We start from the raw sequence: 15,365 nt of genomic DNA on the forward strand, positions 1-15,365 counted from the left end.
AAAAATAAATTAAAAAAAAAAAAACGTTAAAAAAAATTTTTTTTTTTTTAAATTAAAAAAAAATAAAATAAAATAGCAAACAGAAAACAATATGGCCACACATTGAAATGCGTTCTTTTGTCGGCAAATCCGCTGGAAGGCTCATAGAAAATGCACTGGAGACGTGAAGAAACAAACATTACAGCAAATTACCCAGCGTGGGAGGCTTGTCACACAGCTGGGTGAAAGTACAAATGTTTCCAGCGGGCTTCAGCCCCTGGTATTTGCAAGATTCTGTTTCCATAATCCCATTCATTAGGAGCTATTTTTTTGTGAGCCGCTAAAAGATGTCTCACAGAAGTCAGCCGGAACCACAGATTACTTATTCAAAATAACACATTTAATGGAAACCTGGCTAATTGTAACCATTGTTGGAGTGGCTGACTTGATTCGAATTTTTTAAAGATTCCGGAGAAAAAGTGTATAGATGGTACCACATGTGATCTCTGTTTTCTACATTATCAGGCAAGCTGTTGCAGAAAATGAAGGAGAAATGTAGGTTTTAGAAAACGCCATCGGGGCGCCTGGGTGGCTCGGTCGGTTAAGCGTCTGACTTCGGCTCAGGTCACGATCTCGCGGTCCGTGGGTTCGAGCCCCGCGTCGGGCTCTGTGCTGACAGCTCAGAGCCTGGAGCCTGTTTCCGATTCTGTGTCTCCCTCTCTCTGTGACTCTCCCCTGTTCATGCTCTGTCTCTCTGTCTCAAAAATAAATAAACGTTAAAAAAAAATTTTTTTTTAAAAAGAAAATGCCATCAAGGTGACTTTTTTTTCTTTTTTGTAAACGAATGGAAATGGAGGTCAAAACAGCCAAACATCAGCAATTTCAAATGGTTCCATATAATGTATAGTTTATAAGTGAATATATGGCAGACCAAGTTTGTTTTCTTGATGGGAAACGGGCAAATGGGCCAGATCTTTTTTTCTCAGTAAAACTGATTTATTGAGAAAACTAAACAAAGCCAAATGTGATGACCGAAGCTTCACCTCAAGCATCCGATGAAGGGACAGTAAGGGTAAGACTTCTAATGTTTTTCTGTTACAACCTGGCAAAGTAGGACGCCATCTGAAATCCTTTCTGAAATAAGCCCAGGTAGAATTGTTTTAAAGTTTGAAAAAAGGCACTTTAAACAAGTAAAATAATCATATTAACAAAAAAAAATTTTGAAGAAAAAATCTGAAAAGAAGAAAAAAAACTCCAAAAAAAAAAAAAATCAAACAATCCAATTAACAAATGAGCAGAGGATCTAAATAGACATTTTTCCAAAGAAGACATTCAGATGGCCAACAGGCACACGCAACGATGCTCAGTGTCACTCACCATCAGGGAAATGAAATCAAACCACAAGGAGATACCACCTCACGCCTATCAGAACGACTAGTATCAAAAAGACAAGGGGCGCCTGGGTGGTTCAGTTGGTTGAGCGTCCGACTTCGGCTCAGGTCATGATCTCACAGTCTGTGGGTTCGAGCCCCGCATCTGGCTCTGTGCTGACGGCTCAGAGCCTGGAACCTGCTTCGGATTCTGTGTCTCCCTCTCTCTCTGCCCCTCCCCTGTTCATGTTCTGTCTCTGTGTCTCAAAAATAAAAAAAAATAAGACATTAAATTTAAAAAAAGACAAGAAATAGGGGCGACTGGCTGGCTCAGTCAGTAGAGCGTGTGACTCAATCTCAGGGTTGTAAGCTCGAGTCCCACGATGGGTGTAGAGATTACTTAAAAATAAAATCTTTTAAAAAAAGACAAGAAATAACAAGCGTCAGGGAGGATGTGAAAAAAAAAAAAGGAACTCTTGTGCACTACAGGCGGGAATGAAAATTGGTACAGCCACTGTGGAAAACAGTTATGGAGGATCCTCAAAAACTTAAAAATAGAATCCAGTAATTCCACAGCTCCGTATTTACCCAAAGAGAGCAAAAACACGAATTTGAAAAGACAGATGCACCTCTGTGTTTCCTGCAGCATTATTTACGACAGCCAAGACATAGAAGCAGCCCAAGTGTCTGTGAAGAGATAAATGGATAAAGATGTGAGATAGAGATAGAGAGAGATAGAGATAGATAGAGATAGATAATGGGATATTACTCAGCCATAAAAAAGAATGAGATCTTGCCATTTGCAACACTATGGATGGACAAATACCATATGATTTCACTTATATGTGGAGTCTCAAAAACAAAGCAAATGGCCAGACAAAACAGACTTTTAAATACTCTTCAATGGTGGTGATTGCCAGAGGCAAAGTGGATGGGGGATGGGTGAAATAAAGGGGATTAAGAGCTACAAATTTCCAGTTATTAAGAGAGAAAGAAAGTAATTTTTATTTTTATTTTATTTTAGAAAGAGAGAAAGCATGGGACCATGGGTGCGGGACAGGGGCAGAGGGAGAGAGAGAGAGAATCTCAAGCAGGCTCCACACACAGCATGGAGCCCTATGCGGGGCTTGATCCCATGACCCTGGGATCATGACCTGAGCCAAAATCAAGAGTCGGATGCTCAACCGACTAAGCCACCCAGATGCCCTACAAACAGCAATTTTTAAAGAGGTAGACAAAAAACAATTGATGTTGGGTATTTTGCACAGAGAAAGCAAAACAGGAGAGGGTGCATTTACTATGCAAATGTATACTTTTCTATACTGTTTGGATTGTTAAAATATTTGCATATATTACTTCAATTTTTTTTTCTTTTTTGATAGAGAGACCAAGCACAAGGGGAAGGGCAGAGAGAAGAGGGAGACACAGAATCTGAAGCAGGCTCCAGGCTCTAAGCTGTCAGCACAGAGCCCGATGCGGGGCTCAAACCCATGAACCACAAGATCACGACCTGAGCTGAAGTTGGACATTTAACCAACTGAGCCACCCAGGTGCCCCTAGCTCCATTTTTTTAAATATTAATGGACTTTTTGAGCATCGAGGTTACAATCCTGTCTACATTCTTTTTACACTTTTATATTCTTAAACACAATTAATGTCATTTAAAGAGTTAAATATGAAAACACTCTGACAAACTTTTAAAAACTTTAAAGCAGGCACTAATTAAAATCTAAAATTGTCTTAAACATGGAGTGCCCGGATGGCTCAGTGGGCGAAGCGTGCAACTCTTGATCTCAGGGTTCTGAGTCTGAGTCCCACATGGGTGTAGAGATTACTTAAAAAAAAATACAATATAAATAAATAAATAAATAAATAAATAAATAAATAAATAAAATTATTTTACACAAAAAAGGTGATTATCAAACATTTTTCTTTCAAAATATTTATTTCAAGTATAAATTTATATAACGTACTATATATAGGAAAACAACCACATGTAAGATAGTTAAGTGATAAACTTGTGGAGTACACTCATTTAATCATCAAAATATTTAAAAAATGGAAATAATTTTATATTAGATAATTTGATTGAAAACAGTGTTATTCTATTCAAGTAATAAGCCCAAACCAGTCCCCAACTAAGAGTTAAAGCTCTTCTCTCCATTTATTCATACACTCAGCCCTTAGACAAGAATCACAAATTTTTATCCAGAATTGTCCCCTAAAAATCCACATTTAAAATTTCTGTTACTCTTATGGAAATTATTCAGTTTTATTTATTTTTCATAAATATTTTGGGAATGCCAGTAAGCAAATACATCAACCCTGGGACAACAGCTTCATCATTTTTACAAAAGTAGAAATCGCTAAATAAAGAGTCCGAGGTTAAGTGAGAGGCACAGGTGGGGTAGTAACCTATATTGGAATAATCTGTCACTTGATGGCACAGTGACAATGGTAAATGGTGCTTTGAAAGTTGGTCCCAACTAATAACAACCCATGTCAACACAAACCTTCTCCTGGTCCTGGAATCCTTTCTCAACAGTGTGCATGAGTGCCCTGAAGAGAATCACCAGGAGAAGGAAAAGTTAAAAGCTAAGTTCTGGCTGTGAGTGGCGTCCTGGCCAGAGGTAGCCCCCGACCCCCAAACACCAAGGGAAATGCAAGGTGTCCTGGCACGGCTGTCCCCAGGAGTGCATGTGAGCCAGGTCTGGTGTAGGAGAGAGACCCCATTTATTTGGGTGAGGAACACTCTGTGCTCCCCAGAGAGTCACCATGAGGGAGTAGACCCTTACCACTGAGGCCACCGTGTCCTACAGACCTCCGTCCCAGGTTTGTGAGCTGGCCCTTGCCCTTCCCTCCTGGGCCATTCTCCGCCTGACCTTCTGTCTCCTGGCACTGAAGTTCGTTAGACTGGGTTTCTTCTTCTTGTTCTTCGTCGTCTGAATCGGATTCATCGTTGTAGAAGTGGATTGTGGCTTGCACTGGGAAGCTGGCCAGCACTTTTTCCCCAGAACTCTGCAGATACTCTTGGCGCTTTGAAATGGGTAAATAAAGTCTAATATTCAAGAAAAAAATACACCATTAATCACCCCGAAACAATGCTGAACTCCATCGAGAGGGTCCTCTTCCCTAAAAGCAGCTAACTCCCAATCTCCCTCTCTGATCTTGCCTTCACTGTGCCCGGAGTGTTTTCTTTTCTTTCTTTTCTTTTCCTTCCTTTTTTAATTTTTTTCTTTTCTTTCTTTCTTTCTTTCTTTCTTTCTTTCTTTCTTTCTTTCATGTTTATTTATTTTTGAGAGAGAGAGAGACAGACAGATTGTGAGCTGGGGAGGGGCAGAGAGAGGCAGAGACACAGAATCCAATGCAGGCTCCAGGCCCTGAGCTGTCAGCAGAGAGCCTGACGTGAGGCTTGAACTTAGGAGCCATGAAACCATGAGCTGAGGCCGAAGTCGGATGCTTAACCAACTGAGCCACCTAGGCACCCCGAGGTGTGTTTTCTAAGTCACCAGAACACAAGACTGTGGGCAGGTGGAGAGAGCTGGTGAGGAACCCTACACCAGTTCAGAAATGAGCTAAAACGTGAGTGAGCAAATCAATTTAGACCAACACAGGAAAAAGGGTCTGCTTCCGTGAAGGTAAGGGGGAATTAAAACACCAAGTTTCAAGATGAAGAGTCTCACTCTGATCGAATGGAGAACTTGATTTATCCTGGAGAATATATGTCCTATTTAGGTTAGGTCCCACTCTCCCTAACACCCCTGAGCATGGGGAACATTGTAGCCCTTTGGGCCCTGGAGGAAACTTGACCCTGAGGCCCCAGTCTAGAGAAGCAGCTAATCTTTCTGGACGTTGCTATAGAAAAGTGATAGGGGTGGGTTCCTCACTTTGCCAGTATAGAAGATGGGAACCCTGGTTACTTGTCTAAAGAATAGGAAGAAAGAAAAGAAGGAAGGAAGGGAAATAACCTAAATATATAAATTTGGAACCTCTAAATCCAGGTTTTATAGAATTTATGATTCCAGTTACACATGGGAAGTATTTAAAATACCCCTCACTCTCCCCATAATCCTTTTTTCTTACCATTTACTCACTAATTTATTGGCGTTTTCCCCTGAGGTCTCCTGAGGAACTGAGAGGGATTATCAACCGATCACTACTTAGTTGCAAAGCTGATTTATTTTTTTATATTTTTAAGTAATTTCTACACCCAGCATGGGACTCGAACCTACAACCCCGAGATCAAGAGTCACACACTCTACCGACTGAGCCAGCCAGGCGCCCCTGTAGAGCTGATTTCCATTTCCTTCTTTTTGGATGGAAGAGAAAAGAGCGGAAACACCCTGCTATAAATAATGCGTGACAATTCTGAACGTCCCAAGATTTCTGATAAGCCAGGGATTCTCAGCCTCCAGGGGACATGTGGCAACGTCTAGAGACCTTTCTGGTTGCCACAACTGAGAAGAAGCTATTAGTATGTGGTGGGCAGAGGCCAGTGATTCCACTGAACATTGTGTCATGCCCACAACAGCCCCTTACAACAAACAATCATCCAGCTCAAAGTTCAATAGTGCTGGGGTTGAGGAACTCTGCAACAAACAGAAGAAAAAAAAAAAATATATATATATATATACATGTATATATATATACATATATGTATATATATACTTTATACATATATACATATATGTATATGTATACTTTAAATATATATATTTCTATATTATATAAATACAAGTAATGTTATATAAAAATATAAATTTAAATATAAAATATAAAAATGTAACATATTTCTATATTGTATAAAATATAAATAACATAAATTCTATATTATATAAAATGTATAAATAAAATATAAACTACAAACATAGTTTAGGGTTTGGCCATATTTTCTCTTACAAATTTTTTTAATGTTTGTTTATTTTTGAGAGAGAGAGAGCAAGTAAGCAGGGGAGGGGCAGAGAGAGAGGGAAACACAGAATCTGAAGCAGGCTCCAGGCTCTGAGCTGTGAGCATAGAGCCCGACATGGGGCTTGAACTCACGAACTGTCAGATCATGACCTGAGCCGAAATCAGTGCTTAACTGACTGAACCACCCAGGTGCCCCCAGGGTTTGGCCATATTAAAAGTTAGCTGTAATGCTGAAGTAATTGCAGGGGAATGTGAATTAGTAGGATATCTGGAATTGCTTTAAAATATTCTAACAACAATTAAAAAAATAGGTTGGAGAAGGTGATAAACACCAGCAGATCTGAAGACGGCTGATAATTATTGAGGCTGGTGACAGGCATGTGGGTCCCTGTACCATTCTCTCCACTTTTGTCTGTGTTTGAAATTTTCTGTAATAAAAAGATAAAATTGTGCACTCAGTTTGTAACGCATGCCTCACCAGTCACTGCATTTTCAATGAAACAAAAATTGGGGAGCAGCCCCAGAGAGTCCGCGGCCGGCAGGTCCACGGGTAGGTCGTGCAGGTGGACGCTCACAGGGCAAGACAGAGGGTGGCAGGTTCATCCCCCATGCACATTGGGATCACCTGGGAGACCGTACGAATACAGACACCTAGGCCTTTCTCAGAACAAATGAGTCAACACTCCCAGGGGAGCCCCCCAGCGTCTGTATTTTTAAAGCTTCCCCAGTCCCGTGGGGAATAAAGACCACAGGTGTAAGGGACACTAGGAAAGCTTCCCTTTTCCAGAAATCACTCTTTGACCAGTCTGAAGGTCTTTCAAGTGCATCTCTAGCAGTTAGTATCTCTGGGTTTTACTAGAGCTTTCAGTTTTCCAGGATAACCAGGGTAAAAATACTTTCATGAGGAGTAGCACAGACTAGATTCATTCTGCTGCAGGAAATGAGAGATGGGGAGAGAAAGAGACAGAGACACAGTTAAAAAATCCTGAGCATGAGCCACCTGCCTAAAATGGATGAAATGTAAGAGGGATACAGTAGTGAGGGTCCTGATCCCCACCAGGAAGGACCATGGGAGCACAGAGAGGCCGGAGAAGCCAACGGTGGGAGAACCCTCCAACCAATCCCTTGTTCGGTCACACACATATTTTCAAGGTCTACTTTGCTCCAGACAATATGCTAACTTATATTCTGGGAAAGAAATAGAAATGTACTTAAGTACTTAAGTAAATAAGCAGATACACATATACAATTCATATCCAATTAAATTTAACACAAGACAGGAGCACCTGGGTGGCTCAGTCGGTTAAGCATCTGACTTCAGCTCAGATCATGATCTCACGGTTGGTTGATTCGAGCCCGAATCATGATCTCTGAGGTCAGCACAAAGCCCACTTGGGATCCTCTGGCTCCCTCTCTCTCTGCCCCTCCCCTTCCCCAAAATAAATATAAACATTAAAAAAATTTAACACAAGACATAATATGTAATGAGAGGTATAAACAAAAGACATAAAGGAGAGAGGTCAATCCAATTTGCAACTGGAACACTGAATGAATGAATGAATTCCAGAAATCCAACAAAATATCCTTGAAGTTCCTTTGGGTAAGAACTAAATACAGAAGACTATACTGAATTATTTTCCACTTTGTTGAGAATGTACACAGGTGAGGACACTAAAGTATGCTTATGCTTCTATTAAAAAGAAAGAACACATTTCTTGCTGTGAAGTCATGTTACCTTACAGGATGCTGAAACCCAAAGGCACCCTTTGATCCCGGAGTTTGCCGGTCATCACCAGGTTCAAGCTGCAAAGACAGACACATCAAACACAGATATAGTCTGTCTGAAAGTAGCATCCTGAAATTCTAAAAAAATATAAGTGGTCTGCGCTTCTTAGTATCAATACCAATTTTAGAGACAATGTAAACACCTTAACAGTATTTGTGGGTTTTTAAATTTTTTACTGTTTATTTTTGAGAGAGAGAGAGAGAGAGAGACAGTGTGACTGGGGGAGGGGCAGAGAGAGAGGGAGACACAGAATCCGAAGCAGGCTCCGGGCTCCCAGCTGTCAGCCCAGAGCCCAATGCGGGGCTTGAACCCACGGACCGTGAGATCATGACCTGGGCTGAAGTCAGATGCTTAATCGACTGAGCCCCCCAGGTACCCCTCATCCTCCTTATTCTTAAGGGGAACATGGATCGAGTTCTCTATCTTCTTTTTTTAAAAAAAATTTTTAACGTTTTATTTATTTTTGAGAGAGAGACAGAGTGTGAACAGGGGAGCGGCAGAGAGAGAGGGAGACACAGGCTCCCGGCTCCGAGACGTCAGCACAGAGCCCGACACAGGGCTCAATCTTGTGAACCGTGAGATCATGACCTGAGCCAAAGTTGGACGCTTAACGTTTAACCATAAGTCTCTCTTCCTCTTCCTGTTGACAGTGATGTCTTGGGGACTGTGAGGGATTCAAAGATGGAAAGAGGAGTCCGTCTGACACAGTCCTTCAGTTCAGGGTTGTTGTTTTTTTTTCTTTAAGAGAGAGAGAGAGAGAGAGAGAGAGAATCTCAAGCAGGCTCCATGCCCAGTGTGTTGCCTGATGCGGGGCTCAATCCCACCACCCTGGGATCATGACCTGAGCCGAATTCAAGAGTCGGATGCTTAACCAACCGAGCCACCCAGGTGCCTCTTCTTGTCTTTGAATCATCTGTTTGCCTACGTTCTCTCTGGATGATCTTTTCCTATTGATTTTAAACCTGAGCCACCCACACGCCCCCAGTTCAGGCTTTTTAAATATAATTGGAAAAGACACACACACACTGTCAAATAGCCGCACTACAAAGCATCATATAGCAAGATGCCAGCAATTCTAAGCAGGGAGGAGGGAAAGGTTCATGGAAGGCCTGGCAGAGACCTCAGTGGCATTTGAATGTGTGATTCTGAGACCATTCCTGGCAGAGAAGAGCATCAAGTTCTGACGGGCACAGATGGGGAAGAGTGAGGAGCCCAGTGTGGAATGAACGAGAAGCTGTGGTAGTAAATGGGCTCCAACAGGAAGCTGAATCCTCATTACAGGACTCCTCGAATACCTATTTTTTTTGTTGTTAACATTTATACATTTATTCATTTTTGACAGAGAGAGACAGAGACAAGCAGGGGTGGGGCAGAGACGGGGAAACAGAATCTGAAGCAGGCTCCGGGCTCTGAGCTGTCAGCACAGAGCCCGACACGGGGCTCAAACTCATGAACCATGAGATCATGACCTGAACCAAAGTCAGACGCTTGATCGACTGAGCCACCCAGGCGCCCCTTGAATACCTATTTTTGAGTCTCAGTTTCATTCTGGAGGCAGCAGTAAAGACCACTGCTGATTTTGAAGTCAGGAGTTCAATAGTCAGACCTGTATTTAAGGATAACAGTGGCCCCTGGGAGTAGTGCACAGCCTAGGTTGGGGAGGTAAGGGCCCAGAGGCACATAGCAAGAGGTAATAAAGATTTGGACAGCGACAGGAAGGGAAAGGAAAGATGGATTTCAAGGGCACTTCAGTAGTATTCAAAAAACCCTGTGACCACCTGAATATCAGGAGTGGAGGAAAGAAAAGCTAGGCTGAGCAACTAAGGACAATGGAGATAAGACACAAACAGAGAGAGAGAGAGAGAGAGTGCCAGGCTTGTCCACGCTGTGACCAGAGTAGGTGCTAGTGAGAGAAAGGACAATCACTCTTCCGGTCCAGGGCTGACCCCTTTCTGTCCATTCTGTGAGGTCCTGAATCTCAAAGAATTTGGCCTGAACCGTGGCCAGATTATCTAAGGGGCTGAGAAGGCAGAAATTGCCATTTGATGTTAGAGCTCTGAAAGTTTTAGTTATATGGAAAGCACGAAGTGGGGTGTCTTGGGACAGACCATCCGGGGACAGCTTGAAAGTGAGCTGAAATGGGCTGGGGCCATGGATCAGAAACCCCAGCCCTTGGGCTGCACGGAGCCAGATCGAGAGGGAGACCAAATCTTCTGGAGTGTGACAAGGAAGGAGTCTGAGGACTGTCACCAACGATCATCACATCCTTCCATCCTGCAGTGATATGTGCGGTCTTTGTGAGCAAACGTCATTTTATATATACATATATATGTACATACATATATATTGTATGTACATACATATACATTATATGTACATACATACATATAAGTGTGTATATATATATATACACACACATATGTGTATATTTATATTTTTTAATGTTTATTTATTTTTGAGAGAGCGAGAGAGTGCACGTGAGTGAGGGAGGGGCAGAGAGAGAGGGAGAGAGAAGATCCAAAGCAGACTGAGCACCACATGGGGCTCAAACGCACAAACTGTGAGATCATGACCTAAGTTGAAGTTGGACGCTCAACCGACTGAGCCACCGAGGCACCCCAAACGTCATTATATTTTACCAACCATATTTCTCTCCAATATGCTGTGCTGAGCTAAGTTAGGGAAAGAAAACGAGGCTCTTTGAGCAAAACCTTCTCCAAAATGAAGTTCACGTTTTGAGGACTCCAGAGAATCGTGTCTGTGTTAAGCTTTATTTGTCTTTATAAAACATCTCTAATTGCTCACTCCACCACAGGAAGCAATCCTGGGCTGTCAGAGGTGATTTTATATCCGGCGATGGCTGTGTCTAATGCAACAGTGCACACACTTTGGCGGCACCAAAAGGCAGTGTTAGTACAGAGAAACAGCTTCCTTTAAAGCAAGTAATTCTAGGGGCACCTGGGTGGCTCAGTCGGTTAAGCATCCGACTTCGGCTCAGGCCATGATCTCTCGGCTTGTGGGTTCCAGCCCTGCGTCTGCTTCAGATTCTGCGTCTCCGGAGCTCTCTCTCTGCCCCTCCCCCACTCAAGTTCTTTCTCTCTCTCTCAAAAATAAACGTGGAAAAAAAAAATTTAAACAGAATAAACTGAGTAATTCTAACCAGACTCTGAGACATTCAATACACCTTTAAAAACTGTAAAACTTTACCCACAAACATACACAGCTTTAAAAACTTTATGCCAGGGGGTCTGGGTAGCTCAGTCCGTTGAGCACCCGACTCTTGATGTCGGCTTAGGTCATGACCCCAGGATCAGGGGATCGAGCCCCATGTCAGGCTCTGCACTGAGCATGGAGCCTGCTTAAGATTCTCTCCCCCCCCCCCACCCCTCTCCCTGACTCATGCTCTCTCTCTCTCTCTCTCTAAAAAAAAAAAAAAGGAAAAGAAAAGAAACTAAATAAATAAAAACAAAAACTTTATGTCACAAATACACTCTAATTAAAGATCCTTTTCTGATGACAGAAATGTCTAAACATTCATATTTTGATGATGCAAGGGGAACAGAAATGCATACAGGGTAAGTATGTCAATGTGTGTGTCCTTAAGAGTAAGAGAAGAGATACAAGCAGAGGCTTTCATGAGGGTCTCCCACTCTCCTCCCCATGCAGCCTCTGACTCCAACAAAGTGCAAGGGCGGGGAAACCTGTGAGATGGGAGGATGGGCCCATCTCCTTTTAGGGAATCACCTCCCTTGCAAGGTCGGCAAGTGGCAAGGAGAGAAATGCAACGGAGGTCAACGAAGGATTAGGCTGTCGTTCATTTTCCCCAGGCAGGAGAGGCAGACAGCCCCCAAGGAGAGGGAGGGATACCAAACGGGTGAGGGTGAGTCCACGGCTCAGGGCACAGGGCCTCCAATCCAGCCCTACAATTTCTCCAGAAATACACAACAGGGCCCGGGAGGCAAGGAGTTCTCCCGCGTCGTCGGGAGAGGGCGCTGTTGAGCAAGAAGCGGTCCCTCCCGGTGCCGGGCGGCGCTCACCTGGCCCTGGCTCCCGCTGACTTCGCCCCGCCAAGTGGGCTCTACAAAGAGCTGTCCAGGCGCGCAGGGCGGCGTGCGCTACAGCCCCCACGGAGCACCTCCCCGCCAAATCCATGGACACAACTGCTTTATCCAGTGTGCCATGCTAACGATCAACTAGAAAGTTGCTACACCTTAACAATTTTCTCACAAATAGCCTTCTCGTCATCATAGGAAAAAATCCACCTGCCTTGCGTTAATAAATGTGCTACAGTATTTTTATTCTTGCAACAACCGCTCCATATACATTTCATTTAACAAAAAAAAAAAAAATCGCATAATTGTAAACTATATTTTCTCCCTCTCCCAAGCACCTCTTAAATCTTATATTTAAGAACGAACTTAAGCTTGGATGCAAAAGACGAAATTATTTTCCATTATTTAGAGATTGCATGTGTTTAAGACTAATTTCGGCTACAAAATCATTCATTTGATATAGATTGTATTTTTTTCATTCTTTAAATAATAGCAACTGAATTAAAAACTTCCATTATCCAGGCTAATTTAATAAAGTAGTCTGGATATCAAAATACAGTCCAAGGTCAGCTTTCCCGCACCTGAATTTCTTATCATATTACAAATAACTGCACACATAACATATGCCACGTTACGTAAATTAAATACATAGTCCTTCCCAGCCTGATTAGCTCTTCAGCATTATAAAAGTCATCAACTTACATTTGAAGATTTAAAAAAGGAAAGGTAAATTCTATGAAAGCAAGCCATTACTTCAGTAAGTATAAAGCCATTTAGTTACCAGTGCAGGAAACAAAAGAATAGTGGTGGAGATTAATCTTTACCCACAAAGCCCTCAGCCAGAGTGTATTTGCTCAGACAACATGAATTACCCCAGGAGTGCTTGCAGACTGGGCAAAAGTCCTTCAGAAAGGGCCAGATGGTGGGCTTTTAACAGCAACTTCTGGGCACCCCAGACTGGTCTCTGCCCTTATTTGCACTGTGGTACCAGCCCAGCAGTAATGGCACCCTCAGCTTTTCTCTAAGGGGAGGGGAGGCAGCCAGAGACAGCCAACCCCTCCTCTCTCTACCCGCTGGTTTGCAAGGGGAAAAAACAACATAAAAGAAATCTCCCTTTCTTTCTCTCAGAATGCCCTTGAGAGAACTAGGCCATAGCTAGGCTTTGCTTTTCAAGAAAGAAGCAAGCAGGGGCGCCGGGGTGACTCAGTCGGTGAAGTGTCCGACTTTAGTTTAGGTCACAATCTCATGGTTTGCGGGTTCAAGTCCCACATCCGGCTCTGTGATGGGAGCCTGGAGCCTGCTTCTGATTCTGTGTCTCCCTCTCTCTCTCCCCCTCCCCCACTCATGCTCTGTCTCCATCTTGCTCTCAAAAAATGAATCAAGATTCAAAAGACAGAGAGAGAGAAGCAAGCAGGAGCCCAATCTGTGCATGTGACTCAGGTCTGATTAACAGCAGCCTCACCCAGGCTCCCAATCCCAAATCCACAGGCACTTCTGTATTAGACCACCGAGAGAGGGACAGGCCTTCATGGTCATTTTTGAGTTGGTGCCACTTTCTGGCTGAACTGTTGGATACCACAATGCCCCCCTTAACCTTACCGGGTTTCCAGTTGCGGGCAGCTCAGTTTCTTGGGGTGTCAGGATCCAAGGTCTCCATGGTGTGGGGCTGGAAAGGCAGGGACCAGAGATGAACCCCGGCATTTTCTGCTCTTTCAAAATTATGTCATAAGGGGCACCTGGGGGGCTCAGCCAGTTAAGCATCCAACTCGATCTCAGCTCAGGTCACGATCTCATGATTGTGAGATTGAGACCCATGTGGGGCTCTGCCATGACCATGCAGAGCCTGCTTGGGATTCTCTCTTTCCCTCTCAAAACAAACAAATAAACTTAAAAAAATAATATCGTAAGAGTTATCATTCTTATCAATTCTAATGTTTGCCTGAGAAAGGATCACTGGATACCCCAGAAAGTTCTCTCAAGTTCTCAGTCTGTGGATAAACCAGTACCATTTGGAGGGGGGGGGGGGGGGTCTCTCTCTTTTTTTTTTTCTCCTTGCCACATTATCAGTTCTCTGCCTTCATTGGGTTTTGAGAAGTCCCAAATCTGATGCAATGATCAGAGGACACATTAGTTAGGGATTTCTCTCCGAGCCTGACTGGATTCTTCCGTTGATTCCCCACTGTAGCTGGCTACTTTGTGGCTCATTAATTTCTACCGCACCACCCGTGCTGTTGAAGGATCTTGACTTCGCCGAGACCATTCCACAAGGCATCTAGGATGCAAAAGGGGCAAATGGTTTTCTCCTGTCAGGCTGCCTAGCCACGCAGCCCCTTCCACACCTCCTTGGCTAATTCGATTTTAACTGTACTACCTTGAAAGGGCTGAGCCCCAAGCACTGGGCCAACCAAACACTGTCACCAAGGCTGTGACAGTCAACGTGAGGGGACTCCTGTTAGGCACGCCGAGAGGCCCCGAGACTTCAACGTTCCCAGCCCAGTGATTTCAGATCTATGGATGGAAGCGTTGGCCCATTTCCTCGCGGGCCGTTCCTGGGCCTCCGCGCTTCGGCGCTGTACCCCGAAACCCGGAGGACTCTGCGTCCCTGACTAAGGTTAAGGGACTTGCCCTGCGTCGCCGTCGGGCTCCGGAGCTCCGCCCGGATTCGGGGGGACTCAGCGGCGCACGGGGCATCCCGCTCTGCGCCCCCCTCACCGTCGCACCGCGGGGACACCCTCACCTCTCCGGCCCGCGCGGCGGCGGTGGCCTCCGGGGACCGTCGGCGGGGCAGTGACAGACGCGCCCCCGCGCCTCCCGGGCTCCGGCCGCCGCCTCGGGTCTCATGGTGCCCGCACAGCCAGCGCCCCTCCGGCGGCGCCAGCGACTCGGCCGCGCCTCTAACCGCTCGGGCGAGGGCGCTCACCTACCAGGGCGCTCGGCGCCAGGTTTAAAAACGGGGGCGGGGCGGGAGGGGACAGGGGAAACCGGGGAGGGGGCGGGGAGGGCGCGGGAGAGGCTCGGGGAGGGGACAGGGAAGGCGGAGAGGGGGAAGGGACCAGAAAAGGTCCCGAAGAGGCGCGGCGCGGGGGTTGGGGGGGGGGAGGTAGTGGTGGTGGGATATCCTTGGAGAGGACTCTGGAAGCTCGGGGCAGGGGTGTGGCGGGGACAAAGGAAACCCAGGGAGGGTTGCCAGGGCGGGGGCGAGGCACCCCGGGGAATGGGCGACGGGAAGTGTCTCGGGAAGCGCGGGGAAGAGGACACGTGCGGGGG

At 44.9% G+C, this 15,365-nt stretch overlaps 1 protein-coding gene across 1 annotated transcript; it reads right to left on the reverse strand.

The window, feature by feature from the left end:
- Positions 1 to 719: 719 nt before the first annotated feature.
- On the reverse strand, positions 720 to 15,011 carry RIPPLY3 (ripply transcriptional repressor 3; the record flags this gene model as incomplete). The annotated part of the gene is made up of 5 exons (XM_042956903.1): positions 14,836 to 15,011; positions 13,698 to 13,764; positions 7,996 to 8,063; positions 4,145 to 4,407; positions 720 to 733 (listed from the first exon to the last, which is right to left on the reverse strand). Coding segments are annotated over exons 1-5 (516 nt in total), but the record flags the coding sequence as incomplete, so codon positions are not given.
- Between the last annotated feature and the right edge of the window lie 354 nt (positions 15,012 to 15,365).

The sequence above is a fragment of the Panthera tigris genome, chromosome C2 (assembly GCF_018350195.1).
Source record: "Panthera tigris isolate Pti1 chromosome C2, P.tigris_Pti1_mat1.1, whole genome shotgun sequence".
Lineage (NCBI taxonomy): Eukaryota > Metazoa > Chordata > Mammalia > Carnivora > Felidae > Panthera > Panthera tigris.